The 23,314-nt window shown below is 37.7% G+C and overlaps 1 protein-coding gene across 1 annotated transcript in view; it reads left to right on the top strand.

Moving 5' to 3' along the window:
* ATP10B (ATPase, class V, type 10B) overlaps positions 1 to 23,314 on the top strand; it is a 51,298-nt gene that overhangs the window by 5,480 nt on the left and 22,504 nt on the right. The window contains exons 3-9 of the mRNA XM_008946732.1: positions 9,539 to 9,743; positions 10,621 to 10,706; positions 13,410 to 13,516; positions 17,130 to 17,261; positions 18,905 to 19,032; positions 20,187 to 20,439; positions 21,350 to 21,585. Coding sequence (XP_008944980.1) covers positions 9,539 to 9,743; positions 10,621 to 10,706; positions 13,410 to 13,516; positions 17,130 to 17,261; positions 18,905 to 19,032; positions 20,187 to 20,439; positions 21,350 to 21,585 — 1,147 coding nt within the window. The remainder of the gene's footprint in view (positions 1 to 9,538; positions 9,744 to 10,620; positions 10,707 to 13,409; positions 13,517 to 17,129; positions 17,262 to 18,904; positions 19,033 to 20,186; positions 20,440 to 21,349; positions 21,586 to 23,314) is intronic.

Below are 23,314 nucleotides of genomic sequence, written 5' to 3'. Positions count from 1 at the left end.
TGTACACTTTAGCAAGCATGATCTTGCAGAATGCTGGCTTTTATCACACAGTGCTGTCATTTCTGTTTGTTTTTCTTGCTTGTGTTTGTCAGATTTTTATTTTTATAACCAGCTGGTTAAACAGGAGAACAATGGATTTGCTTGTTTGGGGGCTAAACTTATCCCCACATCTAGATAACGACTTGTCAGAAACTAAATCACACTGCTCTCCTTGCCTGCTTGTCCTAAAAAGCAGACATTTTATACATTTCTAAATGGTTTTCTTCTAAGATTTCTTCTCCTCTGCCACGGAGACTGTTAATAATTGTAGATGTTTGGGGAGGGTGGCAAAATTGCCTCTTCTGCCCATCTTTGAGATCACAATCTAGTTGAATTTTTTAAATCTTTTCAGCGTTGCATTAAGCTATGAGGCAATGAATTCTTTGTTAACACTTGTTAAACCCAGGATGAAAGATAATAGATGGTGCAGTAGATACTAATGAATGAATCCTCATAGGAATTTTATTTATTTCCCCTTCATATGAAGCAACTATGTTAAGCTAGATCCGAAAGCCTTTTGCCATGGGAATATGAGGAATCGGGAATACAAAGAACCTTGCTTTGTGTACGAGAAAAATGGAATTACAACATATGATCAGGTCTAGATTCAAGTTACATTCATGAGTATTTTCTTATGCAGAAACTTCATGTGGGCATGTCTTAACATTGGTTATCCCGTCCCATAAAATAGAGTTTGATAGGTGAATAAGACCTTGTTTTTCACCAAATTTTTATGGCCTGAAAAGGTGATGTAAGGGAAAGGAATATGAGGAGGGCTTCAGACTATATCATTCATCCCGTCTGGAAAAAAATCATTGGTAATTACAATTGTCATCAGATCAGTAGCTAGAGCTTATTATATCATGAATAATTTTAATCAGGCTTCTGTAGCGCTTTGGGAAGCTGATATTTCTGGTTCTTCTTGCTAGTTGCAAAGTCATGGAAGAGCATAATGTCTTCTAATTTTCTTCTTTATGAATCATCTGCTGTAGGTAATTTTTTAATATAGGTGAAAGTCGCCTTTAAGACACTACAAATTTTGCTGATCTTGTGGTAGCAAAAAAATTGTTTAAAGCAGAGCAACTGATCTTCCATCCTCATACGAAAGATTACTTAGATTTTAAGAGTTAATCTTGGAGAGCATGTTATCTTTCAGATTTCAATAACAAGACCTCTGGTTCCTGTTAAAAAAAAAAAATACAAAGGTAGAAAAATCTTTTCCAAATGCTGAATATTCTCCAAAACTTTCTTGAAGACTAGTGGAAACGCAGTAACTTGCCTTTTTTTAACATAACGTAAGGGAAATTGGAATTAAACAGGCTGCCCTGTAAACACATTTCTTCTATTTATCTTCTCACAGGATCAGCTGGAATGAAAAATCTAGTCTGCTAGTCAAATGAAGGAAAAGACACTTCAAGTAGTGTATTTAAAGAACATTTAATTGAGAAAGTGGGAGACGATTAATGGGCATTAAAGTGTCTCAGGATGATGCAATAACTTAGATCTAATATTTGCTTGTGCAGATTCTAACTTCTGAACCAAAACTTTTGGAATCAGATTAATCGTATACAAACTTTCCTGCTGTCAGAACAAATGACACAATACTAAAAGAAGAGAACAAAGAATTCAATTACAGATGGTACAGACCTATGTTTAATTGCTTCCTTTCTCCTAGTATTCTTTAAAATGTACCTTGCTTTCAAATTTTTTAGGTAAGGGGGCTTTCATTACTACAAAATGTGATTATCAAAGCATTTTCCATAATACTGTACTATATTATCTCTCTTTAATTGCATTTAAATTACTCAAGCCATCTGATTTCATGCAACCTTAATTAGTTACTCTTCATCCATAACATTTAATTATAATCTTCAAATACATGTGATTTTAATCATGTTCCTTTTGCTACGCCCAGACACCTTTTAGTCAAGACTTGTGGATAGATCACTCTTTTCATCTTTTTTGTCAATCAGTCCCCAAAAACCTACTGTGGTTACTTTTCTCTGAACTCTTTCCAGTTTGTCATTCACTTACTAAGAACAGGAGCTGGCACTGAATGCAGTATAAAAACCTGTAAATGAATGTCAACCCAACACTTACTAAAAGCCATTATTTAATTTTCCTGAAGTTCTCTAATGTTCAAGGAACTACTTGGCCTGTAATTATGTATGGCCTGGATCTGACATACTCCTAGGATTAACCTATAATGAATATAAGCTAATACTCCATAGCATCCAGACAGGTTTTTACATAAGTTTCACACTTCTGGAAGATTTAACCTTTTTTTTTTTCTCAGTGTTTCAATAGACACTCAGATACAAATGCAAGGACTATGCATAGCTCATGGTGGCACAGCAGCACACTTGACTGAATGCAGGTACATGAGACAGCAGCCACCATAAAAAAAAAAAAAACTAACATTATTTAAGCTGTTCACATTATTTTAAGCACCTAAATTTGGATATCTGAGACAGTGACTCAGAGAAGCCCAATTTATATTCTCTGAATCATTCTGTGGAGATGTTGGATAACTAGACAGTAGTCAACAGGCATCCTAAATGAGATAGTCTAATTACTTTTTCAATAGAAATTTCCTCTGATGCTTTCAGATCCTGTGGCTTTCAAGTAGTTCCTACAAACCTCAGTCTCTTCTTCCTCTGTTAGGTCCACTGATTTCTGTGATACAAAATGTAAGTGGCCTTTGCTGTGACTCTTTGTCTGCTTATGTAAGGTTTTAGAACATTTAAAGATTTCTGCATCAACACTATGGTTTAGTCCTAGAGCAGTGATGTGGAAATAAGGCAAAAATAAATAACTCATCTCCATCTCTGTATTGCATGAAGTCAGAACTGCCAACAGCTGAAAAGCTGAAAGACATCTAAAATATTTGAGCCAATTGAGTCTTTGTAAGTCAGTGTGGTAATTCATCTGTATGACAGCAATGGAGATCTGCTTGCCTACAGGTTATCATATAAATATCCAATATACTTTATATTTTCTTAAAATTATGAAAGCTGGGTAGTGAAGACAAAGACTTCCTTTCTTTTTCAACCTCCTTCAGCTGCTCTGATCAGCTAGACGTTCTGAAGGAAGGAAAGTTTGCATGTGCCCTGGATGCTTCCCATGTCTGGGAGAGTAACTGGCATTGGCCGGGGATCCAGTGATGAACAGAGGTCTGGGGCATCTGGAAGATAGCAGAGCAAAGGGTCAGGAGCATGCCTGAAAACAGGAATTGACCTACCATCAAATCTCAGAGGTGAAAGAAAAAAGACAGCTTTTCTCTGGACCCTGGAAACATCATATGCAACTTATTCAACCCAGGGTGAACCTGAAAGTTTGCAGAGTAGAAAGCAGGATGAGAGGAAAATATCACCCTGCCAAGGGCACAGCAAGCAAAACAGAGATTTGTTGCCAATGCTTTCATGTAAAGTCCTGTTCAGCAGCACTGAATTTTTCACTTTTTAAAGAGTCTTTTCTTTCTGCTTTATTATTTTTGTTTTCTAACAAAGCCTGACTTTAAAGACTAGGAGCCTGCTGGAGGCTTTAATGCGTTCATTTTACACACTAAGAAAAAAGAGAACCTAAAGCCTGTGGCCTGCTTGAAATCCCACCACATTCCCTCAGGTAAAATTACAATCAGTTTTCTTGTGCATAGAAATATCAAGCCTTCCCCACCTCAGCAGTGCCCTCTCTGAACAATGCATGGATTCCAACAACTGAAGGCCAAAGATCTCCTCAAGATCTCCGGCACCTACATGGCTGAAGATGTGTTCCTATGACAGCCACAAAGCATGAACTTTAATCAATGAAACTTGAATTATTTCTTATAAAAGTAGCAATATGAGTATGAGTAAGCAGCAATGACTGCAAGACTTTTATGTGCTATGATGATATTGCAACTCATTACCCCTCAGGAAAGATCCAGTGGCCCTCCCTTGCTTAACGTCCAACATGACTATAATGTCCTCTCTGTGGGACTGTCACTGGCAGTGGGCATTCTCTGTTCTGTCATCCGTATAACTACTGTATGCTCTTCAGGTACTCTGGAATTTTTGTACTTTGTTTATGGATACCTCAATTAACAGTGGGTTTCACTGAAGGCACAAATAGTGCCTTCTGTTTGTACAAGCTGAAGTATTCTTCAGCCTTCAAGTGAGCTTAGAAAATGGCCTTAACCAACTGTACACTCAGGCTTGTTAAGTCACCGTGCAGCTGATCAAAACCAATGGTCCCAAAATTGTGAAGAATTCACAACTGGAGCGTAGTGAATTCATCTTACAGTGAGCATACTGATTGTGTGGTGAAGAAATATCTGAACTGACTAAAGGCAGGAAAAAAATGTTGAGTTTTCAATAATCGGCTGGTCCGGGCAGCAACACTTGAAAGCCAAAGAGCAGTGAGGTAGCAGATCTTGTCTGTCAGCGTGTATTGGTATAGTGAGGATCCTTGGTCTCTGTGGAAAAAAATTCATAAATACATTACTAATGCTACTACTGGTTTGTGTATTGTTTTATCAAAGCCTTCTTCAAGATCTGTGTACCTGCCAAGGCATTTAAAGCTGCTTCACAGAAAAGGTGCTGTGGTTTAGCCGAGAGTAGCAAGAAGCTAATGACTAAAGACAAAGGGCAAATAGATGAGAACTTATATGTTGGCTCAGAGACTTGCAGGATCATGACCTCACATCATTAAGTTCCATCCTAACTGTCTGAATTTTTATAACACCATTAAAAACCAGAAAGAATCAGGCTTCTACCATGTGACTCAAGAGCTACCTGGTAAAGTAAGGAGATGACTGTAGCAAATAAGCTGATTTAGGCTGTGGCTTCCAGAAACTTGACAAGTTAATGGGAGTCCTTAGAAACTAATGTTAATGATTAGCAGTCATTAAGTAAGTGACCTTGGAGTTTCCTGTCCATTCCAGCTGGTGCCAGGCAGAATCATAGCAATAGTATTTTGTTCAAGACTGTATTATTAAAAAAAAAAAAAAAATAGATTTTCCTAAATGCAATGAGCCACACAAACTGAAGCTAGTATTAAAATGCAGGCAAATGTGTTTTCAAAATACTTTTTGCCTGTGTTTTATTTTATTTCTTCATTTGGTGCAGGTCATTATAAAATCAAAACAAAGAACAAAAAAGGCAAGTTAAAAGAAATTCAAAACCTTGTATACAGACATATAATACATTTATAATGTTCTTGTACTTACTTATAGTTCACATAAATGTGAATTGATTATGGAAGCCTCTTTTATCATTGAGAGAACAATTCCTTGTAAGGATGTTATAGACAATTTAGACTGCCAAATTGGTCTAATTAGGTTGTATTTTATTAGCCTTTGGAAAAGTTTCACTCCTGTTATTATTAAAAGATGCTTATTGCTGTCTTAAAGTAGTATTCAAATCCTGAGAGACCTTGGGTCTATGGGGCAAGGCTATAGCTGATTGCAGGTGAGGGCTTGTTACAGGACCAGTTACTGCTAAATGGTGTCATTGATGCTGCTGGGTTGACGTCCACATCACAAAAACAACCTTCCCAGCTACTGTAATGGTGACGTGGCAGAAACTAGTGATGAATCTGCCTTCTTGCACTCAGACAATATCTCTAGGTAAGGAACACCATCAGCCAAGCTGTGCTATACTCTGACCTATGTAGAGACAGGCTTCAGAATTGGTTCCTTTCCAGTCTAATGCCTTCCTCAAATCCTAGATCTCTCTTTTGTTGTCAACATTTTACTGCAGTAGCTCCTAAGCTACTCATGGCCATAAAGTGGTCTTTGAAAATATTTTCTAAGGGTTTTACATAGGAAAGCTTGTGTAATGTTTGATAGCTAAAACCGTAAGATTTGTATTTGCAAAAAAAAAGGCTGTAAAGGATAAGTTAATGTGTGATTCTACTTGTTTGTGTAGGACTGAGAATCTCAGAACATTAGCATTTTTTATAACGTAAGTGATGCTTGATGGGGGGACCATTTTCAAACATTTATAACATTGCAGAAATCTATATGGAATGAAGTGCAAACATTCTTTTTTGTCTATTTGTGACACTGATATTATTTTTTTCTATGTGTTCTAACCTCATGGCAATTTAGAGGGTTAAGGTAGAGCAAACAATATCTTTACTTCAAGCTGCAAAGGCTCCTGAGATGGAGCTTGCAGTAATTCAAGGAAATAAGACTCACTGAACTAACTGGCCAATACGATACTTCTAGGTGATAAGGATTTCTGAAGATCTTTCTCGAAGACAATCTAGGACTCATAGACATACAGTGGAATGCACATGAAAAGTTACTTTTATTTCATCTCTTTTAGGGAGCAGAAAAATAATTTTTATTTGCTCCCATTCACCATCCATTTTGCCCCAGTTTTTGTTTGATATTTATCTTTATTGGATCCAAGAATGTGAAATTAAATTGTTGACATAAAGTCAATAATTTATTCGTATTCCCCCATACAGTCTTCAACCACAGCAGGATTTTTTTATGATCCTTTCTTCCCAGAAATGACTTTATAATGTCTGTGTAGTTGAGGCCTTCTGGTCAGATGACAAGTCCAATATGAAATTCTGGCTGCCTTCACTTCAACTGTTCAAGGCTAACTACCTCTTTATGTCAGCACTATGCTCTGATGGGCATTATCACTCTAGCCATTATCCCAAGACAGCAAGGGAACAGCTTTTAAGTGTGCTGTTGATAAATTGACTTGTAAAGGAGAGAAGGTACTGAGAAACTTCTATCTTAGATCATGTCTTTGATGTGCCACAGCCCTGATGCCACACACTATAAGACCAAGATTTCCAGCTTTCCACCTGTTGGAAATCGCCACATCTTGTTTATTTTATTGAATAAATGTGCTTGCCTTTTTTGTACAGTTCTCATCAGACCATCCTAGATTTATGGAGCTCCTCTGTTTATTTAGCAACCGGAGCTTGTGCTATGAACTTTAATCACTAAACAGAAAATGGGCAGTGTTCCCAGTTACAGGAATTGCTGAAAGGAAACTGCTTCATTTGAAATATCTTGTTAGGTAACTGGGTCAGTGCTGCTGTGGGGTGCACCAGATTCTTTCTGAAGTACTTTGCCTCCTTTCATCCACTGGTAATTCTCTACAAAGTTGTAGAAAACCTTTGTACTGTAGGGAATTGTTAATCTTACAGCTCCAGCTGAATAGCTCTTTCAGGAAAAGAAAATGTGTTTCTTCACTGAATTCAATGCTCGTCGGGAGAGAGGGACAGTCTGTTCACTTGAATGAAGGTTTGGATTCTAGCAGTTCCTGAACTCTAGTCCCTCTGCAAAGTAAAACTTTTCCTCTGGTCTGAAAAAGGTCATTTGGCTTTTCTGACTCAACATCTTCTTTGTAATTACAGAATGGGCAGAACCTGGAGCTTTATGTGTAATGTACATTTCCTGGGGAATTATTGAAAAGAATATTACAAATCTGATTTCTGTGGATTAATTTTCTTAACCTGGTTTCTTCAGACTGATATGGAAGACAGCCAGCTGTTTAAGGCCCTTCTATGGCATTTTATAAACAGAAAAATCTGAAGTGTGTTCTCTAAACTTCAGAATTGTGCAAGAGCTGACATACAAAGAGGTAGGATTGCCCTGCAGAAATCATAGCAAACATTATATTCAAACTATGCACGGCATCCAAACATACAGGCTGGCAAAACAAGCCATCTACTTACTCTAAACTCCTTTTGTACTCTCATTTTTATGTTTTAAACCAAAAATTTCAGAAGTTCTGCCCAGAAAGTTTTTGACATGGCAAGGTTTCATAATTACTTAGTAGATTTGCTATGTTAACATCAGTATCCGCTTTGTAGAGCAAGAAATCCTCAATATGCACCTGTTTAAATATTTTTCAAATAGAAATGTCTTTGGAATGTTTTATTTAAATGCACAGCAACATGAAATTAGCTTACAACAAACCTCTGTTCTTCAGTGTGGTCTTTTATGTCTGTTGAGCAAAAGGAAAAGGGACATGCAGATAAGCTGAGTCAAACAAAAGAAGAATGAAAAACTCAGGAATGAAAAATCAATGTAAGAAGGAAAAATTATTGCCACAATACTATTATTTAGTAAGTGCCTCACATCTAGCATTAAAAGTGTTTAATTAGTTGTGTTTTGGGTGTTCTCTTTTTTTTTTTTTTTAATAAAAGGTTGAGACCACTGAGAAATGCAGAAAATTTAACTGCATGTGTAACCTTTGTGGGAAGCTGTTATTTCATGTTGGTTTATAGATTAGGATATCAGCCAAGTGCAAGGCTTTGCCTGACAGCATCATGGCTGGCTCTGCTTTGCAGAGGGCCAGGAAAGTAGGTTAGCAGGAAGCAGCCTTTGGCATGACTCTGAAGCAGTGCTTGGATGTGTGCTTTGAACTGTAGCAAAACACTTTATCTGTTATATCGCTGCTCCCCTTCTCATCATACAAACACTTAATTGAAAGATAGTATTCTTCAGGCAATAGATGAGGATGATTAAAAACTTAAAAACAAAAATGAGACTATGAATCATTACAAAAAGCCTTTTACTGTCTGTCTGGTAAAGTATCATGAACATTTTCCCTCTAACAAAGCAAGGCACAAGTTGATTCAATTATTCATATTAAGAAAATAATTTCCTCTCAAAGAGTGAGAGGAACTGGGCCATTGTTGCCCATGCAGTTTTCCCATGAACTAATTCTAAAGCTTATTGTACATTTTTCAGTTTGCTTAGATGGTTAAGAGCAGTTGAAGGATCAATTATCATAAATGTGATGTCAAAAAAAGTTTGCTATTCCCTGAACCATCGAGCACTGCTTTGTTGATGAAATAGTAATTTATTTCCTTGAACCTGACAGGGTTTTTTCCCTTTCTTCTTTTATTTTTAATTTTTTTTTTAATTATGAGCTCTTTGTTTCTTACCTTAACTTTTCCATTAATGTTGGGCTGTATTTGCATTTTTTTTAAATTAATAAAGGTCATTTGTCTGCTCTTCTACCTTTTGAAGTTGGCTTTGTGTGCTAAGCTCAAAATTTGTAATTGCACTTTTAGACTTACAAGGTAGAAAGACCTGAAGCAAGTATAGCTATCAGTTCACTTCTTTCAGGATTTATATGCTGTTGTTGGAAAGTATCTAAAGAAACAGCCACATAGTCAAAACCAGTTGATATTTTTTTATAAAATGTCTGAACTTCTTGAATAAAATGCTTTAAAACACCTGTTAGTCTGAACAATTTTCTATCTTTTGCTATGGAGATCGTAGAACTACTACTAGAATGAAAGAACTTTTGTTGTAGTTCCTTTGTATTCCATGTGAAGTTTTTATTAAAATGTGATATACGGTGAAGTGATACTATGAAAATGTCTAAATCATTAATTCTTAGCTGTTGTGTTGTGTGTTTTTTAAAATATACAACAATGTGCCACCACCTTCCTATTACCTTTTTTTGAAGCCCCACTAACCAGGAGGCCTGCCTTCCTAACAACACTATTCACTCACGACATGTTTTTAATGCAACAGGGAAGAACATGCTTACGTTGAGAAATGCTGGAAGGATGTCCGAGTGGGGGACTTCGTGCAACTGCAGTGTAACGAGACCATCCCAGCTGATATTCTACTGCTGTACTCCTCTGATCAAAATGGGATCTGTCACTTGGAAACTGCCAACCTTGATGGGGAGACCAACCTTAAACAACGACACGTTGTGATGGGGTTCTCCAGCCACGTAAGTCTGCTGGAGATGCAGCCCGCGCAGGGCAGGGTTGGTCACGAACCATCTACACAGCAGCTCCAGCCGTGAGCTGCACCAGGTCTGGTGGGCTGGTTGCACTGATATAACTATGAAAGCAATTTGCTGTTGAAGTTAACGTCTTGTGTCAACAGTAGCAGTTTGTCCTAGAAGGTTTTTTGTCACTCTGACAAAGGGATGGCTGTATAAAAAAGATCAGCCCAGAGAGTAGTTGTCTGCAGCAAAATACCTTAGCAGATGCTTAGGCAACAACACAGTGACACCACTCAGGACAGCAGCATGTCTTTCCCATGTATAACCCCACAGGTTGTTACAGCACCCAGTGCATCCCACAGCAAAGCCACTACTACTGAGTGAATAATTTCTACATGGAAATTGGAAGAAACTCATGGCCCCCTTCCAAAGTGGTCTTGGGTTTCCTTAAGAAGTTTGCTGCTTTCTTGCAATTCATTTCCTAGGCAGGTAGATATATGGCAGTTCAACTAGGAAGTGCTCTAAGGCACACTAAGTTATAATGAAATAATAGAATCTTTTATAGGACTATAATAAGCAATTGAATAGGAACTCAAGGTAAATTAAAGTGTGAAAATTTAAATGAAAGTGAAAAGTTTGACATCAGTTTGATTGTTAGCAGAGATTCAGTTTGAATGCCAAGACCACCATCTTTTTTTTAAACTACAGACCATCTAATTTCCTTTTTACACTTTACTGGTATATTCTCTTGACTCATGTTTGATAAACCTGAAGTGAACAAGAAAATATGACTTAGGGAAAGTTGTATTTGTTACACATGTGTTTAGCATTTCAAGAACTCATTGGATTTGACATGCATTCTTGGCGTTTCCTCTTGCAGAATACTTTGTTTGAACCTGAATTTTTTCAAAACACCATCGTCTGTGAAATGCCTAACAACGATCTCAATAAATTCAAAGGGTACATGTAAGTACTTGTTATGCATAAATGTGGTTTTTATCTGACCTTTAATAATTCTGTTGGAAGAACTGGATACAAGGAACATATTTGGCAGAAAGTGATGGAAGTCACTGTTGTCTACTCTTGGATTCAGAACTCAATACAAAATGTAGACTGGAATCTGTGTTTTGAGGCAAAGCAGAACCAAGGCTTGACATGGAATTTGTGGTTGTTTCATACAAATTGTTCTCACGTGGCTTCAGCTCTTTTCGGAATTCAGACATAAACTCATTTATGTTTGACATGAGGGTTAGGCTAGGCTAGATTTTAAATCTAAATTCTTCTTCATGTTTAAAGATATTCAGCTGCATGGCTCTAGTTTTTTCGTATTTACAGCCACAAGGACAAGGTATCCAGGATCTAATAAATAAATCAGATTTTCTTCTTACTGCTAGAAAAATCAAGTAAGCAAGAAAAATCCTGCAGAACCAATGCATTCGACTAGTATAAAAAAAGTGGTGGGTTTTTTTCAGTGTAAACTGGTGTATATGAGGAAAAGTCCACATCCTCTGCTCCTTATATTCTTTCTTCATTAAACAATTTTGGCACAGGCATAGCAGGAAAACATATACTAGCAAATCCAGCAGATTTATGCCCATTCCTTTGCTATAAGGCAGATTTGCACAACATAGCTTATGTCTTAAAATTCTCATACCCTCTACTACAGGGTAGCTGTTTCCCAAGGCCCTCTTCAGAGGGGTTGTTCCATGCCGATTCCCTCACCATGTCAGAGAATTGTCAAAAATATCTCCTGTACCAGACCAGAACCATGCCTCATGTTATGCAAATAATTTAATTGTATGAATGTGCCAGTGTCCCTATCCCTGCCCTGTCTTTGTTAAGTTCACTAACAGCTAAAATAGGAATTAATATCTCTGGAAGAATGCAGTGACAGTGTTGCACCTGGAGTAGCTGCAAATGGCCAGATCCTCTGACGTCAGTAAACAAGAGGGTTCTTGCCCATTATCACTGACCATGCTTAATCTGGTATGGAGAACTCATGCCCTGTAAGAATGATGCTCTAATAGCAATGTCATTTGGCCTCTGCTGTGATGTGTTAAAAGGGAAAAAGAGGTCAGGTTTGTATTGATTGCTGGCTGTGGTTTCTGGCTTTGAGGACCACTGGGTAAGTTCTAAATTGGAGCAATCCTTCTGATTATCCTGCTGTAATATGGCACAATATCACTGAAATTGTAGAAATGTAGGTGATATATCACAAGAAATACACACCCTTAGGACCCAGGACTGGCTTCAAAAGTCTTCAAATCTCTGTTGAAGGTCTGTAATAGAAATTCTTTTGGAAATGCCTATTATTTCACCTGCTTGATGGAATATGGAATTAGCTGCCGCCTTCTCCCTGCTTCAGGGATAGATGAAAGAATTTGCCAGTGAATGTTACTTACTAACAGTGGAGTTTCTTTTTGGTGTGCTGCTATTTGAGCTATTGAGCTAAATTACTTGAAGTAGGTTACATTTTTCTCCAAGAACCCTTAATGAATTATTGAGGCTCTATCACCTTGCTATAAAATGGTAGCAGTTCTCTCTCTGCTAAAAATTCCAAAAAATAACTTAGTGACATCCATCTGACATGTGTGCCCACAGCAAATTCTGCTCAAGGGAATGCAAGAAGGCTTCAATTAAATGGGTTCACCAAGGCTGAATACAGATTCCCAGAAAAACAAATTTCTGGTGTTATTTTTTACAATTCTGCTAGCTGTAGGTTGTTGGCACCTAAACCATTTCACTTGTCTAGTCTGATGTCATGTAATCATTTGCAGCTGCACATAGACATAGGTCTCTACTGAGCCATGAGCTAGCACCTAATCTTGCCCTTCTTTTAAGTGATGTTATAGTTTACTGGTAAGTACAGTGCCAAATATCACACAGAAAGTAGTAAAAGATACATATCCTAGAAAAAAATATTTTCCGATGATGACATTTGCATAACAAAATCAGGCAGAGTGACTGAAGTGAAAAATCTCAGATTTGATAAAAACCTCAGGAGGAGCCTACCAGAGTGTATAACAAATACTGTGAGCAAAAGTAGTTTTATGCTTTAATTTTCATAGGCAATTTCCTGCCTGGTGCACCACAGGCCTTATAATTTCCACTGAGTTTTCATCAGTCCGTTCTGCTAGCAGAAAGATCTGGTGTGTGATGTGATGTCTTCAGCCAGGATTAAAAGTCTTCCACCCAGTGTGAGGGTGAGAAAGAGAGCCTCAGCCTAGAGACTGTGAGACTGTTCAGTTGAACTGAGAAGCCCTTTGGTGTCTGATGGTCTTGCAAGGTGCAGATGCATTGATCTGAACCTCTACCAGCAGGCAAACCCTGTTCAGCTTTCTCTGAGAATTTAATCTGTATGAAGTCACACAATGTATCTTGGCTTCATTTATGAGATCCTGAATCTGTCAGATAAGGTAATGAGTCAAAGGCAGACTTGCTCAATATAGACCTCATGATACATGCAGCATGCAAGCATTCTTTAAAAGACATACTTGTACTTCTTTGTAACTTCTTACTGGAGCCTTTAGTGAAGCTCAGTGACATACAGGCAAAACAGAACCTTCATAATTCCTTGATTTCAACTTGAAACAGACGTCAACACAAAAATTTTGTTTAATACAAGATTAGAACAGGAAAAGGCAATGCTTGATTTTATTTTCTTTCTAGGGAGCAGCCAAATCATGAACGGATTGGTTTTAACATTGAAAGCCTCCTGCTTCGTGGATGTACAATCAGAAATACTGAGGCTGCAATAGGAATTGTTATATATGCAGGTAAGATGTACTTTCTATCTAGGTAAACACAGAATTTCCCTGTAAATAACCCTAAGTAAATATGTGTAGTCTAATATTGCAGCACATTTTGTCCTAAGAAGTGGTAGAGCATGGGAAAATTACATAACTTTTCAAAGTAAAGGTATTACTCATCTATCTCCAAAGTCAAAATCCTGTGTGGGGTTTCTGGCAAGTGACAGTATACTTGTGTATGTCAAATATCTTGCTATCTTTGTAATACCTTATAAAATGTCCAGACAAGTAAAAACATGCTAAGGTGAGTTTAACTCGCAGCTCTGATTATTTTACTAATTCCATCTGGCATAAAATCTACACAGCTGCCCTGAGGGAGGTCTCATTGGCTCCTCAGGGTAGAAACTGATGCAGCAGAAGATCTACACAGACAAAAAAAAAATCAGCACAAAGCAAATCTGTGGCAGTGCCAGCACACAGGAGGCAGTGAGAACAGCAGCTGTAGGTGACAGAAGAGGCAGCAGCAGCACAGGTTTGGGCTGACATAGACACAGTGTGTCCATGCAAACATGAATTTCATGCAGTAGAGACACGAACGAAGCAAGACAGTGTCAGTGCCCAGATCAACTGCAGCAGTGTAAGGTTCAGTGGTTCATCATTTACCTTTGGAGTATTATCACTGCTTTTCCTCAGTATGATTTATTATTGGCTTTGCCAGCTGTGCCCTCTTCTGCTTCAGATAGAGTATATCAGCTACCCTCTTTATTTGTAGATTAAGTAAAAATCTATTAAACACAATTACTAATTCTATTATTCATTATTTATATTTTTCCAGTAGAGCCATGTCACCTGTTTTACGTCTAATTAGCCTCAAGGTGTTCAAGGCTGAGACACCTAAGAGACAAGAGGGGTCACCATCTTTGCAAGAGTCATTCTTCTTAGGTTAATGTCCACAAACTAGATTATTTTACCTAACAACTGATTGGTTTCATTCAGTACTGTATAAGTATGCTGTAAATGACTCAAGCTCCATTTTTCCAAAGTGGCCTTCACTCTTGGGTCTTTTGTTACTTTTCTATCTGAGCACCATAGGTAAGGATGGTGCCTACCAGACAGAGGAGGAAAGCCAGGGCCAAAGTCATTGCTTTTTTTTGGGGTTTTGGGCTTTTTTTGTGGTTTTTTTGTTTTTTTTTTTTTTTTAAGTAACTACTATATAAAAATGTCTGTAGGGATTAGTCCTACGGAATTGGAATAACTTCTACTATTATGATTTCTGTTTTTCTTCTCTATAGTCAGGATTTCCCAGTATGTTCCTTTGACCACCAGCACAGATCCTAATGTGGATCTCTGTTAATGTTGCTTAAGCTGCTAGTAGCAAAGGTTTTGCTATTTGGAGCAAAAACTGGAGTTTTGAAGGCATTTTTTAAATATGATGTCTTTGATCTGAGTAAGTCTTCAATTAAATTTCCAATTGACATCTTATTGTTAATGTCAGTATAAAAGTTTATTCTTTTTTTCTTCTAAAATTAGACTCACTTAAGCCAGTACCAGCCTAATTTCTAGGGTTCTTTGACATTGATCATAGTCTGGCTTTTAATCATGATCTGTGACCTTTTCTGAACAGTCATGAACAGTCATATAATAAGATGGCGCATTCTCCAATTTTATAACTCTATTACTCCTGAAAATTACTTTGTAATGGAAACCTTTGTGGAGACTACAGTCATCACTTAATGTGATTGTTTAGCCTATGCAGTTCCCAACTGACCCAAATACAGTTATACTTTTTAAGGCTACCCAAATGGTTCTACACAAAGCAATACCACTAATGCACCAAAACCTCATTACAGAGTGACAACCAGTGTAGTTTCCTCATTGTGGTAGGAACAGCAGCAATAATTATATGCTTTTCAAATAATAAAGTACCAGAATGAAGTTTTAGATAAGCCCGTCAGCATCTAGAAATAGAGAGACAAAGTACTGGTGGAGTGATAGGTGAGGTGCTGTGTTGCACAGCATATGAAACTGAGTAGAACTGAGTAGAACAAGGTAGTTTATTCCTCTTATTTCTCATGTTCTCTTTCTTTGCAAGGTGATATCTGTATTACAGATGTGTCCTTTTTCTGTAGGTCAGCTGAAGTGGAAGGGAATGACAGTGCTGATATTTGGAAAGAAATCTCTTCCCATTTTCTTTCTGAAATAGGTCTATCAACATTTCCTTGAAGGTTTTCTGGGAAGGATTCGAGGAGGGTTTGCCTTGCTTATTTTCAACACAAAACATTCAATTAAGCCTGACACATAAGAAAAGTGAGGAACAAGATTCACACAGCTGCTGGAGGAGTAGAAGTGGGGGCAGCTGTACCCTCCTGTTCTATGTAGCTTGGTGGTTACAGTATTTGTTCACTAAAGGGGCGACCTGGGGTTTGTTCTGTGGAATGAGAGGCTATGTACATAGACATGAGTTAGAAAGGAAGGAGCATTGGTAGCATAAACTGGTCACACTGACAGAGCTCCAGGTTGTGTAAATAATTACATATTCATCGAAACAGGAAGCCAAGAGTCCCAGCTCTTTGGTGAATGTCCTGAACATAAGGCTGGAGAGTAATGTTCTCTCTTGCTCTCTGCCTCAATTAATAACCTTTGATGTAAACCTGGAATAAATTCAGCAGACATGATTGAATCACACCTAACTTCCAGCTTTTGGTTCAAATCACTTCCCTAGAGAAAGCCAAAAGGTAGCATTGAAAACAGTCCCACTCACGCACATCATGCACATACAAATGAAAACTAAATACAAGCCTAAAGGGTCTGTGTTTTCAGGGAAAAGGACTGTAGAAATAAACATAAAAGATAACATTTAATATAGCAACAGATGGTATCCAGGTATCCCAGCTGTGGAGCCACAGTTTAGATAATATTAAGACAACAGAAAGCAATTTCTGCTTTGAGACTTCTTACAGCACTCCTCTTTTTCCATCACAAATATACCAGCTCAATTCTAATTCAGTGAGTTTTAAAGATTGGGGAGTTTTTATTATTTCTTGTCCTACTGTTTTGTTAGCACTTTACAACCACACAGCAAAAAACTAAATAACAGTGTCTTTCACTGCTGGATCTGACATGTTGGGTTTTATTTAAGTTAATACATGAAATGTGTCTAGTGGCATTTAAATAACTCCAGAAAAATATTCAAATGTAGGTTTCAGGAATCTGTATAACACCTCATCAAGTTGTGTGTAAAACTGTTCTTTTTCTGTATTATTGTAAAATTGTTTTGGTCTGGGTTTTTTTGTATTATTGTTCTTTTTCCTTTTATTGTCAAGGAGATTTGTCTTTTGAATATTTATAAAAACCTTGTGATCCTACTGAATCTGCTCTCTTTGGGAAAGTAAAACATACATGACAGCTGAAATCTGTAATGTAATGGAGGTCTTTAGTAAACCTCTAGATTTAGTCTTTGATGTATCTGCTGTTTAGTCAAATGAAAAGGTGGGCAATAAAATTACTGAATGACACTGCAGTCAAATTAACATTAGCTGTGAGCATCCTGATGTCATTTTGTGAGAGAAATACTTTTAAAAAAACCCAACACACTACAAAGTATTACATAAGCATGATGATATTAATCTATGTTTTGAAGGTCATGAAACTAAGGCCATGCTCAATAACAATGGTCCTCGTTACAAGCGCAGCAAGATAGAACGACAAATGAATATGGATATTTTCTTATGTGTTGGACTCCTGTTCGTGATGTGTCTCGTTGGAGCTGTAGGTATGAAGCACTGAAAAAAATCTTCTGTTTCATTGCTTTTTGCCAAATGGTGATTAAAATTGACCTTGTAGACATAAGTGAGATCAGATCTAGAGCTGAACGCTCTTGGGGTCTTTGGGCCCTTGGTCTTTCCAATAGACAAGATAAAATGAGCAGTTCAGATAGAAGAAAATTCATCCATGGCTATAAATATTTCAGGTAAAGACCTATTTCCACTATGGTAAATGTGTAAAGCAAGCTAGTGAAAGCTCTTGGGTTAATGTCTTGTGGAAATTGGTACCTGCCAACTGAGGTCTGCTTCCTGAGTGGATAGCTGTTCTTTTTGTGTAACAACAAAAGTAAAATGATGTAGCTTTACCTTGGTTTCAGTACCATCTTCCTCTAATACATTCAGAAGTGATGTTAGCCAGTGCTACCCGATGTACAACCCATGAGCTGCAGAAGACTAATGCATCCAGCTTAGTCTCCACAGCTACCTTCTTCACAGTTTTTGGTTTTTTTTTTTTAAAAAAAAGGTGTAAAATGTTCCTAGTCTAAGTGAAACGTGTAAAATAATAGTAAGTCTAATAGCTTTCATCTATTCAAAATGTCCTTTAGCTCTACCATGAGTTCTTACTTGGCAACCTTGTCTGAATGTAGGATTCTAGGAAGAAATACCACTGGTGGATTGGTTATCAGGAATTTTTTGCATGCAGTAAAAAACTGGGATAAGAAATGGTTTGGAGAGCATGGTTGTCCTTGCTCAGATGTGACTGTGATCTTTAGCAGCCAGAAAGTATAACTGAAATAATTTGAATTCTTTTGGCAGCATTTTAGTAAGCAGATGCTACAAAACAACTGCTTACTTAACTGATGCTAATAGAACTTCTCTCAGAGCTGGATGTCCAAAGTGGACTAATAGAAGGTTTTGGCATCTGGAGCAATGATGCAATGAGGGAAATTGAGCTGTTTGTCCTAGTTCTGTGGGAAGTTTTTGGTGCTGTAAATTTAGTGACATCCTTGAGTAAAATTTGTTTCAGTAAGGGCAGTAGGAAAGGTGGTAAAGTAACTGTGAAAGGATGCTGTTAAGTCCTGAAATGGAGGCTTTATTGTAGCAGTGGAATGATATCTACTGAGCTTCAAGACACAGGAAGCAGTTTTGGGGTATGACTTAACTGAAGAGAATGTAAAAACCAGCTGCTCAGATTGAATTACAGGGTCTTTGTCAACCCTAACAGATTGAAATCAAAAATGGTCAGGAAGGATAAGAAAGATTTCAAGTTTCTTTCAGTCAGAAAGAGGAACGTGAGTCTTCAGCACTGAAGGTTTTTAAAGGTAGGTGGTAGAGATGGGCATAGCAGCAAGCTACATAGAGTGAGGAAAGATCCGTGCAATGCTGGGAGCCCTGGGGGACACCAGCAAAGGTGAGGTGAATAAAAATAGCCCTGACCACTCATTTTTTACTAGCATATCATTTATGCGAGTGTGCTGTAGAGCCCTGCATATGCTTTGCTTTCTTCAATAGATATACAGCTTTGATCACAATTGTTGCTTTGAAAATGTTCTTTCTTTTTAATTATTGCATCAGTCTATATCTGACAATTTCAGCTTTGTCAATCACCTTAGTGCTCGGTGTATTTCAATGTTGTCTATCATTCCTACAGGGCATGGCATTTGGACTGGAAACTTCTCAGAGCATCCGCCTTATGATGTCCCAGTTGAGAATGGCAATTTTCTGTCTCCGGTTCTTGCTGGTTTCTACATGTTCTTGACTATGATAATCCTGTTGCAGGTAAAAGAGAAAAACATCTCTAACCTCCAAGGAAGAACCTATTCAAACCTGAGTGTAATTGCTAATGAGCAATTAATATCAACTAACACCTCTGCAGTCTTAATCCTATTTGGAAAATGTTGCTAGGAGTGTTTCACATCATCCTGGTGTGAAATAATGTATCTTACGTGTTCTGTCTGTCAGTCAGTCTGCAGATTTTTCTTTCTTGCTGTTGAAACCCCACAACAATATAGATAGGAAGGACGTGTATTGTATCTTTAAATAACTCCAGAATCTCTAACATATGCAATACAGAGGATGTTTATGCCCAAATATTATAATTTTGCCTTTTTTTTTTTTCTGCCTATATCCAGAATTCCAAAATAAAAATACCACTTAATATCTCAGGAAAACAGTGAAACAAAAATTGGTATTTTTGCTGTTGGGGAATAATAACTAGGTATGGTTCAGCTGGTATAAGAAAGAAGCTAAATTAGAAGTCAGATGCTTGTGTGCCTGAGTCTGATTAAGCCTAATTGGGAGAGAACATTTTATGGGATGGGGTGAAAAAAATCACATTTACTTTTCAGATTTCTTGATGTAGCTGCTAAGATTTAAGTGGACAGAATTTCTTTAATATTAATGAAATGTGAAGATAACTTTCAGAGCTGTTCAGAGATTCCTTGGGGGATTATTTTTCATTACTGAAATAGGATATTTGTGCATCTTAAGAATTCATTATTATTTTAGGGCAGGAAAGCAAGTGGGTGGGAAGTGTTGCATGACAAGTAATTGCTTGTAATTTTTTTTTTTTTTTTACATTAAGAGCTATCCTGTGCTCGTGCATTCTTTCAGAGTTTCACAAGGGTAAGAGCAAACATGCTCCTTGGTCCAGAGAATGTGCTTTGTAAGATCATCCTCTGAAAGACCTGTATTTGTTTTTTGTATTCTAGGTATTTTGTTTTAAATTTATCAGTTATTGTTCCTGTTTATCTGTTGCTGTTGTGTGCTGAATTTTTTTTTCTTCTCTGAATTATTTTTTTTCATTATTCAGTCTTACAGTAAGTCTGTAGGAACAACTATTTCTCTGAAAATTATTAGTATATCTGCGCCAGAACATTGCTGACAGAAATTGTTGACAAAAAGACTCACTGAGAATTCAAACTCTCTTTCAGATTTTAATCCCCATTTCTCTTTATGTGTCCATTGAGTTAGTCAAGTTGGGCCAAGTCTTTTTAATTCACAATGACATTGACCTGTATGATGAAGAAGCAGATTTGCCCATACAGTGCCGTGCCCTAAATATTACTGAAGATCTTGGACAAATCCAGTATATCTTCTCAGACAAAACTGGGACACTAACAGAGAACAAAATGGTATTCCGACGCTGTACTGTCGATGGCATTGAGTTTTCACATCAGGAAAATGGTAAGAGACACTTTTTCATACTTGCTTTTCCCTCTGCATAACTATATGTTATTAATTTAAATATTAAATTTTTAAACCCTCTGAGCCCTCTGACTGAATGTGGAGCTTTGTGGATTCGTCTCCGCTTTGGGAGGGGCTTCTGTTATAGAGATTCATGAAAGTTAAAGTGTTTTAAATTATTCAGAAGTCATATGGGAAAAAGTTTTCTGGTTCCCTCTGCAGGCATCTCAGTCTTTGCCCTGCTCTCAGTACCAACTGGAGAGTGCAAAGAGAACTTTTCTCTTTCATTTCTTAATGAATTCCAGCCAACCTTTTATAAGCTACAACCTGAGATTAGTTAGTAATTCATCTCAGTGCATGTAAAAGTAATTACCATAGTCTTCTGTCTGTTATGAAAGGTACAGCTACACATTTCTTGAGTCAATCCTGCTTGCAGTCATATCTGAAGTCTTTTGGCATTCAGTGCTCTGAATTTGGGGGTTTGACTTGGGCCCATTCTTGGTTGCTATTCTCTCTCTCTATGTAGTGTGAAGGAATTAATTAAGATGCCAAACAGCTGCCCAAAAGATTGTGCTCTGTGACTGAAAATATTAGCAAATTTGTGAATTACTATATTTCACTCTCCTGTTCCAGTCAAATGCAAATGCGTCTAAAGAGACCAAGCATTAGCAGAAGTCCATAAAAGTGACTGATTGCTTTGAAAATACATTTTTGTTTTCTTGCAATAATAAACATTTTAGGGTGGGAGTTGCCAGAAACTGAAGTGAATAGTGAAGTATTTCTGGTGATGGCTTTTGAGATGTTATGGCTTTGGTTTAGATTGTTTCAGTATTTTTAACCAAACAAGGAATTCCCTCCCAAGCAGCATAAAGAAGCAGAAGAAATAAGGTTTAATTTTCTCTTTTTACAGCCAAGCGCCTGGAAACCCACAAAGAGTTGGATTTAGATGATGAGGACTTTGTGAAACTTCAACACTTCACTCTTCCTCCCATGAATACTGAGAGACCACCTACTCATAAGCAGAGGACCATGAGACCTTTAAGGAGGTGCCAGAGTGCCAGGGCTCATTTTCAGGGGCATACAAGGAACAGGTCACTCGGTCGTCGTGACAGCAACCAGTCTCAAGTGGCCTTCAGCAGTACCATTGTGAGTACCAACAGACTGAGCTAACAGCTTTTGAATTATCCTCTCTGTTGCATTTTGTGATGGGAAGCCAACAGGTGGACAGGAGAAATCCAGCCCTGGTGGAGCTAAGAGAGGCAAGGGGAAGACAAAGTATTGGGGTCCTCTGTTGGAGTATGCAGGCTGCAGTCAGGGGGGAGCTAAGTGAGGGTTTGGGAATCCAGGTCCTTGTATCAAAGACTGCAGCAGGAAAGTGGGGGCACACAGGTGAGTTCTTGTGATGGTTGCTTGGTTAAGAAGAGGAGGAGAGATAAATTTGAGGTCTAAGTATTGAAGCTAGGGACGTGAGTCTGGGCCTGACTTTGCAGAAACAGGGGACACAGGTCCTTGTGGGAGATGATGTTTGGGAAGGGGGTACGTGTTTGAAGTCTGAGTTCCAACTACTGCTACTAGCACTGCAACACGTCGTGTCTGTGAAATGAAGTTTAGCTGCACCCCTGTGCAGCACATGCAAAATGCCCAAGCTGCACTCTCCAGAGCAGCTCAGGGAGTTTGTTAGTGTGTCAGAAGATAAATATTGCATTTTACAAGGAAAAAAAAAGCAGCACTTCTCACAAAGATAGTAGAAATTAAGCTAAAAGTTCTTATCAGGATAAGATCTTAAATCCTGCAAGATGTTGAACTCTACAAGATGCTGAAGAGCTTTGTCCTTCAGTAGCCAGGTGGCCTCTCCTCACCTAGAGTACTGACTTGGAAGTTCGTGTCATCTTCATTGCAAGTCTAAGAAAATCTTACACTCTGATGAATTTTATCTTTGAAACTTCCCCTGAAAATCTAATGCAACCTAATTGAAGTCAGACTGTTCTTTTCTTGAAAGATTTTTAACAGACATTTCAGACAAGGCTTTTATGGACTTTAGGAGAAGGTCAAATATTTTCAAAATTAGATTCCTAATTAAAATTAAATTGCTGGAAAATCCTTCCAAATCTTGATTTAAAAAAATAAAATAAAATTTAATAAATAAAGAATTCTCAGAATTTTACTTTCTGCAATTCTTAGCAAAGCTTTTGACTTGCTGACATTTTTTTTGAGGATGTAAGTTTAAGTTCATTATAAGATCCTAATTGCCTCATTCAGTTCCCATGTCATATAGTAGGTATCAGCCCATACACATCCTAATCCTGGAACATGGGAGTTTTGTCAGTTGTTATCCTAGCATTTTCCAACCCCATCCTCACGGGACATTGAGAACCACTCCATGGGTGCTTGCAAACCCATGGGTCATGACTTTTGAGAACCATTTGTGGGTCATGACTATTTAAGTGTGAGAAAGGAACTTCTTGCCAGCATATTTCCCCAATTACGTTTTTTACTGCCAGGCCTCTTCAGTTTCTTCTATAAATAAGAAGAGTTTTTACTCTTCTTATGATTTTACTGCCATGTTGGTGTTTCTTCTTCACAGTAAAAGCAGTATCTGAGGAACTAATATCAAACATATCTCCTTTACAGAGAAAGATTAAGCTGCTGTCATGGAAATTAACAGCTTTAGCTACTAATAGGTGTCACTCTATCTGGCTAAATCATTTAACCTCTATAACAAATATGATGATGTAGTAAAAATGGAGACACTTAGAAATTGCCCAGAGGCTGTCCTGTATGTTGATATCCTTCAAACGATGCATAGTGGTATCTTTCTTTACCAGCCAAGCCAATTCCTTGTTAATAAAATGAAGATAACAAAATCTTCTGTGTC

Source organism: Merops nubicus, unplaced genomic scaffold (assembly GCF_000691845.1).
Source record: "Merops nubicus isolate BGI_N331 unplaced genomic scaffold, ASM69184v1 scaffold20050, whole genome shotgun sequence".
NCBI lineage: Eukaryota > Metazoa > Chordata > Aves > Coraciiformes > Meropidae > Merops > Merops nubicus.
Note: the sequence above shows the minus strand (reverse complement) of the source record. Positions and strands in the feature narration are given on the sequence as shown.